Source organism: Moschus berezovskii, chromosome X, assembly GCF_049115385.1.
Source record: "Moschus berezovskii isolate FMDL1 chromosome X, NW_MosBer_1.0, whole genome shotgun sequence".
Taxonomy (NCBI): domain Eukaryota; kingdom Metazoa; phylum Chordata; class Mammalia; order Artiodactyla; family Moschidae; genus Moschus; species Moschus berezovskii.
The window spans coordinates 101,981,312-102,000,498 of NC_142488.1; the positions used below are offsets into that span (position 1 = coordinate 101,981,312).

A 19,187-nucleotide genomic window follows, 5' to 3' on the forward strand; every position below is an offset into this window, starting at 1 on the left:
TTCCACGGATTAAGAGCCCAGTCCCACAAAACTGCTCCCCTTTCTGGTTTTCCCAGATGTCCCCCATTCTTCTGACCAGCTGGCTATAGGTGGAGTTCCCCACAATCCTCTCCTTGGGTTTGATTAATTTGCTAGAGTGCCTGACAAAACTCAGAGAAACATTGAAATGACTAGATTACTGGTCTATTATAAAAAGATACAACTCAGGAACAGCCAGATAGAATATGCATAGGGCAAGGTATGGGGGGCAGGCTTCCCTGCATTCTCTGATCACCCACTCTCCTCAAATCTCCACATGCTTACCAACCTGGAGGCTCTCCAAACCCTGTCCTTTGGGTTTTTATGGAGGGTTCATTACACAGTCGTTCGAAGTCGCTTCAGTTGTGTCTGACTCTTTGTGACCCCATAGATCATAGCCTGCCAGGCTCGTCTGTCCATGGGATTCTTTAGGCCAGAATGTTGTTGTCATGCCCTCCTCCAGGGGATCTTTACAACCCAGGCATTTAACCTACATCTCTTACATCTCCTGCATTGACAGGTAGCTTCTTTACTAGTGCCACCTGGGAAGCCCCCATTACACAGTCACAGTTGATTACATCATTAGCCATCGGTGTGTCCATGCATGCTAAGTCACTTCAGTCGTGTCTGAATCTTTGTGACCCTATGGACTGTAACCTGCCAGGATTCTGTGCCCTCCAGGCAAGAATACAGGAGTGGGTTGCCATGCTCTCCTCTAGGGGTATTCCCAACCCAGGAATCGAACCCACAACTCCTGTACTTAGCCATTGGTGATTGAAATGAATTTCCAGTCCTTCTCCCCTCCCTGAAAGGAAGGTTGAGGGGTGAGATTCGAAGTTCCATCCCTCTAATCACATGGGGATAACTGGCCCCCATCCTAGGTGAGGTCCAAAAGTCACTTTGTTAACACAACCAAGGACACCTTTGTGGTTCTCATCACGTAGGAAATACCAAGGGTTTTAGAAGTTCTGTGCCAGAAATGGGGACAAAGAACAAATACATATTTCTTATTATAAATCACAGTATCACAGGATGCATTCAGGTAATTTTTCACCCTTCCTTTTTCTTTGTTCTTGATTTGGAACAGTTACATTAGCTTCGGTAATTACTTGTTGAGAGGTATAGCCTTGCTCTTTCATTTCCTTGGTTAGCAGTGCTTTTTTGAGTGAGCGATTATTTACCCCCTTCTCATAAATTCCTTGGGGCTTCCCTGGTGACTGAGATTCCAAAGAATCTGCCTGCAGTGTAGGAGACCCAGCCAGATCTCCTGGAGAGGACATGGCAGCCCACTCCAGTATTCCTGCCTAGAGAATTCCATGGACACAGGAGCCTGGTGGGCTACAGTTCATGGGGTTGCAAAGAGTCAGACCCAGCTAAGTGACTAACACTTTCATTTTCATGAATTCCTTTAAAAATATTAGATGTGACCAAAATAATTCGGAAGTAACTCTTTAGATGAGTTCCTGGGAGCCTGTGTGTGTTTGTCTGTTTCCTCCCTCGCCTAACTCTATTTCCTCGCCTAGTCTCCTAGAGTGATCAGTCAGTGAGCTCTGCATGCACTGTCAAGGGGCAATAGCAAAGATATGGACTGAAAATAGGGCAAAGAAAGAAGAAGCAGACAAAAGGCAGACAAGGAGAGGGGGGAGTCTTACGTGGAGAAGGCATTGTTCTGTTTCTCGCATCGGATCCCCTTGCAGTTGTTGGGCTCATCGATTGCTCTGGTCTCATAATAAAAGTAAAGCTGGTTCAATCCATTGGCAAAAGCCAGCAGTACCAGGCAGTAGATAAAGAGGAATTTGAGGATATCGAGCAACATGCGCCCCAAAGAGATCTGCAGAGGCCCTAAGTGGGAATTGGCTGTGAACAGGGATATGAGACGCAACGAACTTAAAATGTTGGATATCGCAAAGAGAGCTTCTGCAATCAGAGTCGGGTGCCACATTTCCCATTCTTCCCTTGGACGGGAACCGTTATACTGAAAGAAATAACAAGTGCACAATATGAGAGGTATAGCGAGCATTTAGAAAACTTTCCCCTCTTTCCTCCCTTCTCCACCCAAATAAAAACATCAAAGTAAGCATCAAGCATTCATTTCTACAACAGGCCCCCATGATTGGCACCACTGGTCTTTTTTTCCCCCCACCCAATCAATACATGATGCTAATAACGCTCTTCCTTCCACTTCTATCCAAATATATACTCAGCTCATAGATGTAGAAACATGAATTTCAGAGCAATCATCTGGAGTAAAAAACCTGTGGTTTATCAACAGACATTTTCGAAGTGTGAGTTGACCAGATTGTTGGGGAGTGGCCCTAGAACAGAGCCACAGATGTGCCCAAGGTTGTGGGGCCAAAGTACTCTGTTTCCTAATGAGATTACAAACCAGCTTTGCTGCCCAAGCTCCTGTTTTGTGCAGAGCACCACTCACAACTTGCAGTTACTGAAGGACGTGGGGTAGGTTCAGCCTCCTCAGTGTGCAGTGTTCACTTTGACTTCCCTGCTGACTGCAATTTGGGGCTGATTGAGCATCCTTAGAGGGTCATTACTCAGAGTTTTCTGCCAATAGTCTTTTCTCCCATGCGATTATAAATGGCATGTCAGCCTCCAAGGCAATGAATTTAGTGCTGTTCACCAAGTGGTGTATGCTTTGATAGTCTTACGAGTTGGAATGTTCCTTTAGCACAAACGATGGACCAGGGGGTTGAACGTGGAGGAGGAGCCAGGATTTCTGGGGTTGACTGCCCATGTTCCAGTCTTTCCCGAGCTTTCAGCTCCTAGAACATTGGAAGTCACCTTGTGGAGAGATGGCTTCATTGTGAGACTGAGCTCCAATTTAGCCTTTGTCACTTAAAACTGCCCCTCTTTCTCTCATTTCACCAGAAAATGAGGATAATATCTACTCCTCCCCACTGCACATGTCTGATTATGTACCCATATGTGAAAGTCTGTGTACTCCATAAGGAGAGATGTTATGGAAATACAAGAAATTGCTTTTTACCTTTCCCAAGACAGAAGTAGATTTTGCCTGGAATACAATCTGAAGCATATTGCCTTGAACGCTCATCTAAATATCACAATTCCTCAGGACTAAATGTAAACAACTTTCCTGAGAAAATGTTGCATTGGGGGCCAAATTATATTGTTAGCATTTCTAAAATGTGCCTCACTTCCAACAACTGAGGAAACTGGTGTTATTAAAATCATTTGTGTGTATCCAATATTCCTCACTGTCAGAGGAATTTGGAGAAAACTTGCCACATGTGTGGTTCTATTTCAAATAGACTTGAGGTGGCCAATTGGTTTTATACACTTTTGGCCAAATCTTGTATCTCTCCATTTTTGTTTCCAAAGGAAACATTTGCTGCATAGTTGTGAGAGGTGGACATTGTTATGCCTGTTTTACAAGCGGAGGAACTGAAATCCAGAGGCAGAGGGAATTGCTTAAGGTCATATAGTAAGTTGGTAGCAGAGTCAGGACTAAAACTCAGGCCTCTAAACACTCAGTATAGCACTATTTCTATGAAATGTTACTTCTATAATAGTTGATATCACAGTGCATTTATTAGATAGGCCTTTACTTATTTGGAGGTCTATGTGAATGATGCAGATTGTTTGTTGATAACAAAACAGACCTACATTTTAAAACTAGGGATTATCAACTGGAACATGCATAGCTCATCATTCAGGGTTTTCTCACTCCACAGTCACACCCATAACCACAGGGAAGTCTACTGTCCATGAGTTTGGATTGTAGAACAGTCACAAGTGTGAAAGATGATTCTCATGGGAAATCTATGCTTCATGTATGTATTTTTAGAGAAAAATACTATAGAATATGATAGCAGAGAGTAAACTTGGAGCTCATTTAGCATAGAGGTCAGCAAAGTTTTTGTGTCAAGGGCCAGATAGTATATATTTTTGGCTTTGTGGGCTATATGGTTACTGTGGCAACTACTCAACTTTTTTCTTCTAGAACTATATATTTATTTATTTTGCTGTACCAGGTCTTAGTTACAGCACATGAGATCTAGTTCCCGGCTCAGGGATCAAACCATGGCCCCCTGTGTTGGGATCATGGAATCTTAGCCACTGGACTGGTGGCTCAGAGGGTAAAGAATCCACCTGTAATGCAGGAGACCCGGGTTTGATCCCTGGGTTGGGAAGATTCCCTGGAGAAGGAAATGGCAACCCACTCCGGGATTCTTGCCTGGGCAATCCCATGGACAGAGGAACCTGGCGGGCTACAGTCCATGGGGGAGCAACTAAGCACCAGGGAAGTCCCTTCTAGAACTATAATAACAGACAATATGTAAACAAACAGTGGCCCCAGCTTGGCTGGCAGCCCACAGTTTGCTGAGGCCTGACTGAGCACAAGTGGTTTTCAAATCAAATTGTGTTCCTTCAAGCCTGAGGGTTCAATAGAAGCATCTGGTGGTCACTGTGGAAACCAGAGAGGAGGCTAGGAAGAGTCATTTCTTGATCCAAACTCATTCTTTTGAGGTCCTTAGTACATTGAAATTCTGCATAAGTTTTAACTTTAAGATGTGGCTCCATGGGAAAAAATTAAAAGGTTGAAACCCATTGATTTAGTTCCATCTTATTTTCAGAGGTGGTGTCTGAAGCTCCTAGAGGTAGAAGGATGGCCTATGGTAATCCAGCTCGTAAATATCAGAGCAGGGATTACCTTTGGGTTTCCTGACTCTTGAGTGAGTGATATTGGGAGACAAATGATTTTTCTTATATTCTCGGAGACAGAATGCAGCTTGAAAATTGGCCTCTATGCCTGTCAAAAGGGAGTGAACTCAAAAGCAGAATATGAAAAGGGTTGGCCAAACATGGGAACCAAATAGTAATAAATATGGGGAGGTGTGTCTTCATCCAAGCATTGGCTGGAAAAGGGTCACAACTCAGTGGGTATCAAAGTTCAGTTTATTCTGTATATATGGAGTAAGGGAGTGCTGGGATAAATCTAGGTGGTGCTATCCTAGAAGACAAAAAGACAATTACTCTCCATTTTTAGTGTTATCTTGGGGGCACTGAGGGCTAATATTAGGTATGTTTGTTCCTTTTGAGTACTTTGGTATGTGCCTTTTGCTTCTTGGTGTGTAGGCCACATGAGGTAGGGTGTATATATACATATAGTTGACTAGTTTTTCACTCTAATAAAGGATCTTCTCAAGGCCAGTTTCTGTCATGGTGTGCTTTACTGCCTCAGTGCAATGATGATCTGAAATATTTAAAAGGGCCTGGGACCAGCCCTATGTCTTTACTTCATAGAAGTTGGCTCAGCCTACTTGGTGGAGTTCATTTCAGACTGATGCGCCTGCCTGCATGAGTGAACCCGACTGCCCACTGGCAATTTCTCATTGTAAATCCAGTCTGCATATGGCATCTCTTATTTGTAAATTCTTCTTTGTGTGAAGGGCTCCAACTTCTTGGCAAATGTCCTTTTTTGAGTTAAGTATTTGTCAGTTAAGGGACATTTACTCAGCTTAGTGAGCTGATTTATCCTTATGCTCTATGGTGAAGGAAGTATCTAGTCCTTGGAAGGCTTGCCAGTGAAGGTGGACAGGGTATGTGATTAACTAATGTTGGGCATCTGTTGACACAAATTCACACCCCCAAGGGTTAATCCTTTTGATCATTTATTCTACACTTTCCTGTTTAAGTAGAACTCACCAGTTTCTAGATTGATAATGTATTGTCCCTTCAGTGTATAAATACCACTTCCAAAGGAAGAATTTTTTTTTTGGCAAACAGTGTTACTTAGTCAGCTGAGTGCCAGAATGACATGGATTTCATCCAAACACATTAACCAGAGATTCAAACATTTTCCTTACCAGCTTTTTCTTGTAAGGAACTTGTAAGTATGTGTTGAACGATCACCACAAGTATAAGCATACTCTTCAGTTTCTCTCAAAAATGTTTCAGGACTGCATTCAATATTCACACTCCATGTAACTAACTCCCATGGTCTTAAAATTTATGCAATATGCATATTAGAGATGTAAAAATAAACTAAGTTGTTGGCGATTTGGGGGACAGCCATATTCCCATTCTAAAACTCCTTCATGTGGGATTTCATGCCAAAAAGCATGACTGACTAGACAGTCTTGGAGATGGAGTTGTCAGCTTTCCCTCATGCTGGAGAAGTTCACTTCAGGGTAGAGACAGTGCAGCCATTCCAGTATCTAATGAGCACCAAACCTGAACTCAGAGCCTGTGACTATCCAGCGTGAGGTGCTGGATATGAAGCTATTTCTCAGGATAATGCAGGCTGTACATTATGCAGGAAAAAACATCAAGGTGGGGTGTGTGTGTGTGTGTGTGTGTGTATGTGTTATCTGGATTGGTAGAGACATAGAGTGGGTGATACTCAAAAAGGTGGATTCATAGCAGCTTGAATGATCATCCTGGTGATGGAAGTGATGCAGGAGGCAAAGACTATTAAAGATCTATGTCTCACACAGTGAAGTTTCTAGGGTTCTGCTACCAATCCTATGAAGAACACTTGAGAGGGAAGTGTGAATATTTGGCTTTGAGAAGAGACAGCTCAGCAGGCTAGGGAGAGATGACTTCATATCTGAAGCACTTTATGGAAAAGGAACATCTTTGTCCTGTTTGACCCCATGATGAGGAAGGATTACTAATGGATGTGTCACAGGAAGAATAATATTAGAAAAATATAAAGTAGCACTTTTTAATGAAGTGACAAGAGTTGAGAGAAGCTTTTGGAACTTCAGTGAATGTCTTGTCTGCCTCATGCAAACATCAGTGGGCTATCTTCTTGGTGAGGATGCTGTAGAGAGGATGTAAACACTGACTGAGTGGCTGAGCAGCTGCAGACCTTTTACTGTCAGAGTTGAAGAAGCTAAGAATTCATTTGCAAACTGCTCCATTCTCCGCTGTCTGGTTAGGTGGACACTGATTACAAGCCATTGAAAAAATGACTATTTTATGGTACCTTTCCATATGGATTGATGGTCTTTAGCACTTGCCCCTAAACTCTTTGTGCTCCCATAGCTAAAGCTTACTGTAAACAAAATGATTAAGAAAAATAGCAAATATTCCAAGTTACCTTGACATAGGCTACAATCTTCAAGGAAATAGTAGCCAGGTAGAGTGAGTTCATTGCAAAATCCATCAGGTTCCACCAGTCATGGATGTATTCAGTAAATCCACCATCCCACATTTCCTTTATCTCCCCCCAAATGAAACCTGAAAAATGGAGGCAAAAGGTTTATTGCTTCACAGCGTCAGACTAGTCATCATAGTAGGATCCCCCAAATGAAGAAAGAGGAAATCAATGAATGAACTGGGAGTCAGTGGAGCCCCTAGGGATGGTAGTAACATTCTTCTTTCTTTGCTATCTCACCACTGTCTTGAACTTGCCAAACTGGATAGACTACCTAAAGATGCCTGTATGTTATAGTTTTCTAGATGCTACTCACTTTTACATTGTTACTATAGTTACTGGAATGCTGCTGCAATTTAGGGTGCCTGATTCTACACTCTTCCCATTTTAGAGCGGGGGTAATTTAATCAATGAGTTAATTAAGTATCAATATTATCCCATATAGTCCTTAGTTTCCACTACATATGTTTGAGAGGGAAAACTTCTCAATGAGTTTTGAGGTGTGCAAGCAGGCCATGGTCCAAAGCACTGGATGTTGGGGCTGAAGCTAGGCAATGGGGACCAGAATAATTTAGAATCCTCCTTTCTCTTCTTTCCTCTCATTGTGTGTGGGTTTCATGGAATTCTGCCTGATGACATATTAGTAGATGTTTCTTTAGCCTTGGTATATAGAAAGCAGAAAAGGAGTGGCTGTGGTCTAAGGTAGTGCAGACTTTAAAACAGCGGTCCCCAAACTTTTTGGCAACAGGGACCAGTTCTGTGGAAGACAATTTTTCCACAGACCAGGATGGTGGTGGGGTAGGGTGAGAGATGGTTTGGGGATGATTCAAGTGCATTACATTTATTGTGTACTTGATTTCTATTATTTATTACATCAGTTCCATCTCAGATCATCAGGCATTAGATCCTATAGGTTGGGGACCCATGCTTTAAAATACATGCAAATTACACGGGGATTATATAGATTCTGATTTCATAGACCCTGAGTGAGAATTGCTAATCTGTATGTCTGACAAGTTGATGCTGACATTGCTGGTTTGGGGACCTCAGTTTAAGTATCAAGGACCTGGAGGGTGGTGATGCACTGGAGGGTCCAATGCAATGTAATTATGCCTGGAGACTTCTGGTTAAGGCTGCTTTTTTACCATGAATTGTGTGAATTTCCTAGGTTTCCATCCTGGTTGTGACATCAGTATCCACATAGGATGTGGACCCTGGATAAGTACAGGGATCATTTAGCATAGTCATAGGAAAGCAGCAGATTTGGGTAGCATCCCCTCAACCCCAGTGATGGGAAAGAAGGCATCAAATAGACTGTTCAGCCCTTGCCCTGCCCAGCCTACCTGAGCCTATCCTGACTAACACTTAGCTTTCCCTCTAAACCCACTGGTAGACAACTTCCTTGTCATTGATGAAGTTAGGTTAGTTGAAACAAGCCCTGGGTACACTGCCAATCTTATGGCAAACACTGTGACAGCAAGCAACCCAGGCCCGGGGGGAAGGAACCACGTTTCTGAGATTCCCAACAACTATCCCACTGCACAGAGGGAAGGTGCCTTAGTTCAGGGCCAGTCCAACTGCCAATTCCAGTAGCTTCTTTAGACAAGACAAGCAGGCAGTCTGGCCATAGCTTCTGGTCCCTGTGACTCACCAAGAACCCAAGGCAGTATCATCCACTCCACGACAGTCGGGGGAGGTCCCTGTATGTGGAGATCTGTCCTGACGATGTGCTGAGAAGCCAGGAGAAGCATGAAGAGGAAGGTCAGATATGACGCTGTGTGGCAGATAAACTTGATGAAGGGTTTCTTGATGAACAGCCCAAGGTTGCTCCTGGGTGAGATGAGATAAGCAATAGACAGCATGGGAAACAGGAACCCAATGGTCATGCACGTGAGAAGCTTGATGACCCAGTGTTTCCGCCGCCATCCAGGGAAGCCGTCGTACCACAGAGTGGCAAGCAACTGTTGACAATTGGGCTGGGCCACAAACTGGGAAAAGAAGAGAACAAGTCAGGCATCTGAGATGTCTGGGAGGAAGTCTACCTTCATAATTGCTCTCCTAGTTTACAGCCAGCTCATGGCCCACTCCCAGAGGAGGCCTGATTTCCAGGGTCCCACAGGTGGGTCTAACCTCAGAGCCAACTCTACATGTCAAGCTAGGAGACTTAGGGTTGATGATTTGTTTCCTACATTAAACAAAATCGCTCTGGTCTGTGCTTTGGCGTATGTGCCCCCCACTCCCCACTTTCATCGTATTAGAGAGATGCTGCCTCAAACTTGGCTCAGTATCAGAATCATCCAGGGAACATGAAAAAATTCCTGATTCCCAAGTCACACCCCAGACTGACTAAATGAGCCTCCTCTGGGGAGTAGAACCTAGGCAACTGTTCTACAAAGCTCTCCTGGGAATGTACCTGCCTCTTAGCAGAGAATCATGGGGATGTTTCATTTCAAGTGGATTCACTTTTACTTATTCCCCCAGCTTGCATGAGATCATCAACAAGTGTGTACTTTGGGCAAACACAAACTGGCAGCGAATAAGCTCATGCCTGTGGCTATGGTTTGGAATGGAAATGAGTTCCCTTTTTGATGTTTTTTTTTCCCTCCTTTTGGTTCTGAGCACCTCTTGGCTAGCAAAGAATCATGTTGCTACTTTGCCATTTAACACCTTCTCTAGTCCAGACATGCAAAGGAGGAAAATATATTTGGGGGCCAATATTAAAAGATGGTACCTAACTCAGCTGGGATTTTACTTAGAGGCAATCTACAACGTGTCAGTGATTAATAGTTAAGAGATCATCAGCATTGCAAGTCACCCTCTGGCTGCTACTTCCTAGTAAGCAATTCAACAGGGAGCTCAACTGTCAGCAAACATTTTAAATATTATCTCTATCTGATTGCTGCAGCTTCCCATGGGAAACATTAAATGGAGCTGTACCACATAGTTTTCTGGTACAAAGGAAATAAAATTCTCCCATCATTTACCTGTCACTCAAGGTAAACTAACCCAATTTTATTGTTAGTATATCTGTGAAGGTCACTAGCTTCCCAAAAAACCATTCTCCCCGTCCTTAAGCACAGGGTGGACTACATTTCCGAGGCTCCCTTGCAGTTAGCCGTGGCCCCATGACCAAGTTCTTAGTAATAGAATGTGAGGAGAAATGATGAATGGCATCATAAGGCCTGACCTATGGAAGTCCCCTATGTTTTCTCCCCCTTCTTCCTTAGACTGGGATCTGGTAACTCAGGGTGGTCCAGGGGCTTCTGTTAGCCTTTGTCCTTTGATGACCATGTGGAGGAGAACTATCTTGCTGACCAAGAATATCTGTCTTGGACAGTTACTGAGATAATTATTTTGTCTTTGAGCCATTCTCCATTTTTGGGTCTAGCCCACCCTAAAGCAGTTTACTATTGCAAAATGACAAAAAATAAACTCTAAATTCTTTTTTATCATGAGGTCTCATTTTCTCAAAAGATGTTCATGATCTCCCTTATATCCTCACATCTCCTTTTCACACAATCACACACAAAATGACAAAATCCTATACAGTCCCTTTCTACTCTTCTTGGCATTATAGCCTATGCCAAAGCCTGGGATGAAAAGGTACTAGAAAAAGGTACAAAAAAGTAGAAGGGTAAAGCAAAATATTTAAGTGCAATGGGAAAACCACTGGGAGCACACAGTCTGGTGAGGGAGACAGATACATAAAAAGATAGTTATGAAACAGTACAGTAAGGGCATGTAAATGGATGGAAAACAAGGCATAATGGGAACACAGAGGAAGTGCAAATCTGCTCAACAAAGGCTTCCTGGAGGAGGCAATACCGGAATGGAGCATTAAAGGATGTGTAGAAGCTGGTTGCGTGTAGAGGAGGAGAGGGGAAGGGAGTAAACTAAAGTGGAGGGGATAATATGACTGAAGGATAGAGGTGAAAATGAGCATGACTGGTACAGGGAGCTTTAGCAGTCTGGGGAGGCTGCTGCTTAACTGCAAGGCTCTGGATGGCAAGAGATGAGGCTGGAGAGGTAGGCAAGGGTTGCTGCTGCTGCTGCTGCTAAGTCACTTCAGTCGTGTCCAACTCTGTGTGACCCCATAGACGGAAGCCCACCAGGCTCCCCCGTCCCTGGGATTCTCCAGGCAAGAACACTGGAGTGGGTTGCCATTTCCTTCTCCAATGTGTGAAAGTGAAAAGTGAAAGTGAAGTTGCTCAGTCATGTCCGACCCTTAGCGACCCCACGGACTGCAGCCCACCAGGCTCCTCCATCCATGGGATTTTCTAGGCAAGAGTACTAGGGCAAGGGTTACAGAAGATCAAAATGATAGTTTTCAGCCATTATAAATAGTATGACTTATTTTAAGAGCAATGGGAAGCCATGAATGATAGGGTGTGTGTGTGTGTGTGTGTGTGTGTGAGCAGTAGTTTAAACTATAGACACTTGAGCTAGATTGCATTGGTTCTCTCTGTTCTTAAAAGTCTTCACCTATAGAATGGAGTTAATAACAACATCAGCAATAGAGGATTCGTGTGAGGATCAGTTACCACACAGGAAACAGAACTATGTTGAGCACACAGTAAGGGCTCATTAAATCTTGGCTGCATATATCATTATGCATGTGCCGGAATCAGGTTTAGACATTAGAAAGATCCTTCTGGTTATTGAGTAGAAGATGGCTCGGGGGCAGAGGGTTGGCAAATTAGGGTAGGAAAATTGGAAAAATAAAACTATTCAACAATAGAGAAATACATTCAAATGAATACCAACCAGTCAGTAAAAATAAGGTGAAAATTATTATATGTCAATCTGCAGAAATAAAGAAGGATATAAACATAACCCTAGGGAAAAAAGCAATGGGAAAGCCTGTTTATTAAATTGTTGGAATAGTTTTGCTCTGGCAAAATAAAATTGAAGGAGGTTTTCACTTAAGGTCAAAAATATTCATCTGTATAATTTGTTTTATTGTATTTATTTAATAATTATAATGCCTGGTGTATGTCATGCCTTTGATAACTACCTGTGGTGATGCAAAGATGAATTAGATGTGTTCTCCATTCTCAAGGCGCTTGGAGATGAATGATATTTTTACTACAAATGACTTACCAACAAATGAAATGTAATGAGTCAAAATAAGATTATGTCACCCTCCTCTACTTACAATTTCCTCACTGTCAATATTGCCCCCAAATACTGTTCTTAGAGATTACTATACAATTTGATATTTCCACAGTATCAATTAATCAATAAATCTTATTTATACCTCCAAAAGAAAAAACAAACTAGGGGCAGGAAGACAAGTTAGAAAGCTGTTGTTAATCTTGTACAGAATGATCATGACTCAGACTAAGTTAATGGCAGTAGAAATGAAGAGATGTGCTCAGGTTCAAAATATAGTGAAGAGGTGGAATTGGCAGGATGTGGTGATAGACGAGATATGAAATAATGTATGGGGTGAGAGGGCAAAAGGGAGAGAGGCTTCTTTTGTGGGTGAATTGGTAGGCAGTAGTGCCGTTAACTAAAAGTGGGAACACTGAAGCTGGAACAAGTTTACGCAAGTGTTTTTATACCTGCTGAGTTATATTTGTCTGTGGGACATCTAGATGGAGATATCCAGACTGAAGTACTGATGTTACACAGGGGTCAGCAAACTTTTTCTGTAAAGGGCCATACAGTAAGTATTTGGAACTTTGCAGACCACATCATCCCTTTTGCAAAGACTCAACTCAGCTGGTTCAGCATAAGCCCAGCAATAGATAATATGTAAATGAATAGGTTTAGCTGTGTGGCAATAAAACTTTATTCACAAAACAGGCAGCAATTTGTAGTTTGCTATTCTATAGTACTGCCCCCTGCTGCTGCCATACCAGATATTTGGACCACTTCTCCATAGTCTTTATGATCTCCTAGGACTTCTTTCTCTTGTGCATCCCCAAGAACTCTGACCCAATAAATAGCTCTTTCCTAAAGCAAAAATTTGTTGTCGTTTAATCGCTAAGTTGTGTCTGACTCTTTTGGGACCTCATGGTTCCTCAGGTTCCTCTATCCGTGGGAATTCATAGGCAAGAATATTGGAGCTGGTTCCCATTTCCTTCTGCTGGGAATATTCTGGATCCAGGGATTGAACCCACATCTCTTGCATTGTCAGGCATTGTCAGGCAGATTCTTTACCACTGTGCTATCTGGAAAGGCTTCAGCAGTAAAGAATCTGCCTACAATTCAGGAAACACAGGAGATGCGGGTTCGATCCTTGGGGTTGGGAAGATCCCCTGGAGAAGGGAATGGCGACCCACTCCAGTATTCTTGCCTGGGAAATCCCATGGACAGAGGAGCCTGGCAGGGCTAGAGTCCATAGAGTCACAAAGAGTTGGACATGACTGAAGTGACTGAGCAGGAGCAAAGCAAAAATACAGATGTGAAGCTTCTTTAAAAAGTGGATGTAACTGTCCACTTCACTTGGACATAACTGTCTACTTCATATGGACATTATGACAGGTTTCAACATTACATGAACCATCAACTTCCATATGTTCAAGCTGGATTTAGAAAAGGCAGAGGGACCAGAGATCAAATTGCCAACATCTGTTGGATCATAGAAAAAGCAAGAAAGTTCCAGAAAATATCTACTTCTGCTTTATTGACTATGCCAAAGCCTTTGACTGTGTGGATCACAACAACTTTGGAAAATTCTTAAAGATGTGGGAATACCAGATCACCTTATCTGCCTCCTGAGAAATCTGTATGCAGGTCAAGAAGCAACAGTTAGAACCAGACATGGAACAACAGACGGGTTCCAAATTGGGAAAGGAGTACGTCAAGGCTGTATATTGTCACCCCGCTTATTTAACTTATATGCAGAATACATCATGTGACATGCTGGACTGGAGGAAGCACAAGCTGGAATCAAGATTGCCTGGAGAAATGTCAATAACCTCAGATATGCAGATGACATCACCCTTATGGCAGAAAGTGAAGAAGAACTAAGGAGCCTCTTGATGAAAGTGAAAGAGGAGAGTGAAAAAGCTGGCTTAAAACTCAATATACAAAAAACTAAGATCATGGCATCTGGTCCCATCACTTCATGCAAATAGATGGGAAAACAATGGAAACAGTGAGAGGCTTTATTTTCTTGGGCTCCAAAATCACTGCAGATGGTGACTGCAGCCATGAAATTAAAAGATGCTTGCTTCTTGGAAGAAAAGCTATGACCAACCTAGACAGCTTATTAAAAAGCAGAGACGTTACTTTGCCAACAAAGGTATGTGTAATCAAAGCTATGGTTTTTCCAGTAGTCATGTATGAATGTGAGAGCTGGACCATAAAGAAAACTGAGCGCTGAAGAATTGATGCTTTTGAACAGTGGTGTTGGAGAAGACTGGTGAGAGTCCCTTGGACTACAGTCAATCCCAGTGAAACCAGTCAATCCCAAAGGAAATCAATCTTGAACATTCATTGGAAGGACTGATGCTGAAAGTGAAACTCCAATACTTTGGCCACCTGATGCAAAGAACTGACTCATTGGAAAAGACCCTGATGCTGGGAAGGATTGAAGTCAGGAGGAGAAGGGGACAACAGAGGATGAGATGGCTGGATGGCATCACTGACTTGATGGACATGAGTTTGAGCAAGCTCCGGGAGTTGGTGATGGACAGGGAAGTCCGGCATGCTGCAGTCCATGGGGTCACAAAGAGTTGGACATGACTGAGCGACTGAACTGCCTGATGACTGTCCAGTCTTTATTTTCAACGCCCCTGCTCTGATTTTCACTTTGGCTGAAGATGATAATTTTAAAGTTGGACAGGTTTTTAATTTCTATTTTTGTATCTGACAAGAGTAGTATAGGGTGGTGTGGACTCTGGAAGAACAAACTGCAATTAGAATGTTATAAAACAAACTTGTCTTAAGTCACCATGTAGTATCTAATCCAAACAGGTCTATGAGCTTTGAAAGCAAAATTCTAATTCCTGCTTGTATTTTTAAGTTCCAGTTTGACAGGTTATTTAATAAATCTCAAGTTGATTTTGAGAATGCCTCAGAAAGAGAGATTACAGTAAAAACCACAGTGTGTATGTGTTGTATGCTTGAGTACACTGAAGGCCAAAATGTACAGAGCCTAGAGCAGTAGTTTTTAGTTTTGATGAAGTCCATTTTATATTTTTTTGTTGCCTGTGCTATTGCAACCATATCTAAGAAAGCATCACTCAACCCAAGACCACAAAGATTTACTTTCATGGGTCTGTCTCTGAATTTGATCACTTTAGTTCTTATACTTAGTTCTTTGATCCATTTCAAATTAAGTTTTGCATATTGTGGGAGGAAAGGGTCCAGCTTCATTTATTTGTATAAGGATATTCACTTTTCTTGAGGCAGCAGATAGATGGGCCCTAGGATGAGCTGCTGGAGTCTGTCCCCTCTGGACAGATACTCCAAGAAAAAGACCAGGAGCAGAGAGGAGCTGAGTCCTGCCCAGATAAGAGATAAAGAGACCACATATTTCCCAGTCTTGAGGTCAGAGAGACCTTCCCAACTACATATGCACAGAAAGGCTCCTCAGGGGGTCAAAAAGGGAGGGAGCTCACCCCACAGTAATGTCAAGTGAAATCAACCTACCCATAGGCCTCTTCACTAAAATCCATCTTGGCTAAGAGATGACATGCACACAGAGGAGGACCCTGAGATAAACAAACTGTGCACTCAGACCCAGGCAATGCAAGATGACTGGCCTGAAGAAATCCCCATGTAATCAATTCCAACTACCACTAGAGTGCAACTCTCTGAGCCTGCCCACGTGTCTATCTGCACATACTCTTTCCCCTAATATACACTTGTTTCACTGCTTTCCATCTCTTTGTGGAAATTCATTTCTACACAGCTGACAGGCCAAAGCTTTGTCCCTGTGGTCTAGTGTCTAGCATTTAGCATTCTCCCTGCCTCACACACCTCTGACCAGGCAACCAAAATCCTATTTCAAGCCACTACAGGCCAAGGCCACCCGAGATCAACCCCATTTTTTGAAAAGACTACTATTTTCCCATTAAATCATTTTGGTACCCTTGTTGAAAATCAACTAAGCATAAATATAAGGATTTGTTTTAGATTCTTAATTGTATTCTGCTTATTGATGTTTATCCTTATGCCAATACCCCACTGTCTTGATAACAGTAGCTTGGTGGTAAGTTTTGAAATTGAGAAGCACGAGTCTTCTAAATTCATTGTTCTTTTTCAAAATTGTTTTGACTACACTGCCTCTCCATTGCATTTCATATGAATTTTATGATCTTCTTGTCAATTTACACAAAAAAAGGAACCTGGGTTTTTAATAGGGATTGCCTTGAACCTATAGAACAATTTGGGAAGTTTTGCCATCATAGCAATATTAAGTTTTCCAGTTCATGAGCTTTTAATGTCTTTCCATTTATTCAGGTCTTCTTTAGCTCCTTTCAACAGTGTGTCAGTGAAAACAAATATGGCCTGCCATACCAGTAAACAAAAGATGTTACAGCCATTAAACCACTGCAGCCACCCCTGATGGTGAACCCTGAGGGAATTCAGGATGGAGACAAAAGGACTCTGCTGGATGCCAATCCCTCAGCCACTACAGTTTCCTTCAACTGTGTACCCTGATGGGGATTCAAGATGGAGAAGAGCTGGATACTGGTCTCAGGTAGCTGAGGTGCATATCAAAAGAATGATTTCAGTGAGCCCAGATTCTTGCATCTTCCCATAACTTAGAAAAGTGTTCAATTCTTTAACTTGAGATATCTGGTTTTCTTTAATTAACAATAATCTTTTCAAGTTCTGACTACTTTGTTTTCGTTACAAAACCTCCTATATATCCTGGTTCCTCCCTTATCTCTTCAGAGCAGTTTCTCAGAGCTATCTGAGAGGCTGTGGCCCAGGCTTAAGTCCTCAGAAAATCTGCCAAATAAAACATAATCTCAACTTTTTTTTCAGTTAACAAGTCTTTTTTTTTTTATAGTTTTTGCTGTACAACTCTTACACTTCTTTTGCTAAACTCATTCTTTAGTATTTTATTCTTTTTGATACTATTATAAATGGAATTTTCACCCTTAATTTCATTTTTGGGTTGTTCATTGCAGGTATGTAGAAACAATTGCTTTTATGTATTGATCTTGTATCCTGCAAACTTGCTGAACATATTTATTAGCCCTAAGAGCTTTTTTGTTGATTCCTTATGATTTTCTATATTCAAGAACATGGCGTCAGTGAATAAAGATGGTTTTACTTCTACCTTCACAAACTAAATGCTTTTTATTTCTTTTAATTACCTAATTGGTGTGACTAGAAACTCCAGTACAGTGATGAATACAAATGGTGAGAGTGGACATCCTTGTCTTATTCCTTATTTTAGGGGGAAAGTTTTCAGTCAGTTTTCACTAAGTGTGATATTGTTGTTCAGTTGCTAAGTCATGTCCAACTCTGCGACCCCATGGACTGTAGGACGCCAGGCTCCTCTGTCCTCCACTATCTCCTGGGGTTTGCTCTAATTCATGTCCATTGAGTGGATGATGCTGTAGTATTAGCTATAAGTTTTTCATACATGGCCTTCATCAGATTGAGGAAGTTCTACTACAGTTTTCTGAGTTTATTTAATGATGATAGGGTGTTGGATTTTGTTAAGTACTTTTCTGTGCCAATTCAGGTGGTCATGCTTTCTTTTCCTTCCTTCTAATACTGTAGTGTATTATATTGATTGATTGTTATGTTGACCTACTCTTGCATTCCAGTTATAATGGTGTATAATCCTTTTTTTTCAATTGCTGGAATTAGATTGCTTTTTGTTAAGCCTATTGTTTGCCTCAACTGTTAGCCATTTCCTCAGGCAGCCATGCTATTAAATAATTGCTGCTGATTTTTTTCAAAAAGTGCCCCTAGGGAAGGAAATGGCAACCCAGTGTTCTTGCCTGGAGAATCGCAGGGATGGGGGAGCCTGGTAGACTGCCATCTATGGGGTCGCCCAGAGTCAGACACGACTGAAGCGACTTAGCAGCAGCAGCAGCAGGGAAAGGTCTGTTGGTCTTGAGTCAGATGACACAAAGATAAACCCCATAAATGGAGCTTATCTAGAGACTTGCCAGATGGGTCATATAATGACAATTCTCTAGGAATGGATCTTTTTGAAGAGCTTGACATTTAGTCCTTGTCTTGTCCATTGGCTGCCAAACTGCTCCTTTTCACAGTTACTAGAATTTCAAGACTTTTGGTTTTCAAGGTTACTGTGGAGCTGGGTAGATAGGAAGAGGGCAAGTTAAACTATCACAAAACTTGCTGTTCTTACTGAGATTCAGCTGTTTTCTTGAATAAATGCTCCTCTGTTGCAAGCCTTTGGTTAAATTCAAGAAGGGCAAAGAAGTTGAATTTGAAAAGTTTTCCAGTGTCTTGTTGCTTTTTTAGAGTGTATTTTCAGAAGTCCCTAACACCACCATTCTGGAAGTGCTTTCCCTCTCGAATTTTTCACTTTTCATGGAAAGTGATATAGTATTTGTGTGTGAGTTAGTCCAAATGATAGAGTCCTTTTCTAATTCCCTCCTTAGGGGGCTTCAAAGAAACAAAGTTTAGCAGTATCAGTTCAGTTCAGTTCAGTTGCTCAGTCATGTCTGACTCTCCGCGACCCCATGAATCACAGCACGCCAGGCCTCCCTGTCCATCACCAACTCCCGGAGTTCACTCAGACTCAAGTCCACAGAGTCGGTGATGCCATCCAGCCATTGCAGTATAGTAACTTCTTAAAAGTCAGAAGACTGGGTGTTGCTCAAGGCCTGGGGGCATGTCTTAGTCTCCATTATGTTAACAATATTTTGTTAAGTGCCAGGTACAAGGTAAACACTGAATAAATACTTGTTGAATAAGTGATTTAGAATCTTGATGGAACACTCTCTTTCCAAAGTCTTCTTTCCTTAGTGTATGTAAGGGATGATATCTGGTAGGTAAGCCAATTCTCTTAGGAGTTGCAACAAGGAGCTATTCTTAACATAGTCAGATTAGCTACCATATAATGAGTTTTTCTGGGCTTCCC

General features: G+C 42.1%; 1 protein-coding gene across 1 annotated transcript in view; it reads right to left on the bottom strand.

Annotated features, from left to right (window-relative positions):
- The window catches only part of TRPC5 (transient receptor potential cation channel subfamily C member 5), a 321,668-nt gene that overhangs the window by 48,649 nt on the left and 253,832 nt on the right, over positions 1 to 19,187 (bottom strand). The window contains exons 4-6 of the mRNA XM_055393456.2: positions 8,808 to 9,144; positions 7,100 to 7,239; positions 1,671 to 1,993 (exon numbers count right to left, since the gene is read on the bottom strand). Of these exons, the coding sequence (XP_055249431.1) occupies positions 1,671 to 1,993; positions 7,100 to 7,239; positions 8,808 to 9,144 (800 nt within the window). The remainder of the gene's footprint in view (positions 1 to 1,670; positions 1,994 to 7,099; positions 7,240 to 8,807; positions 9,145 to 19,187) is intronic.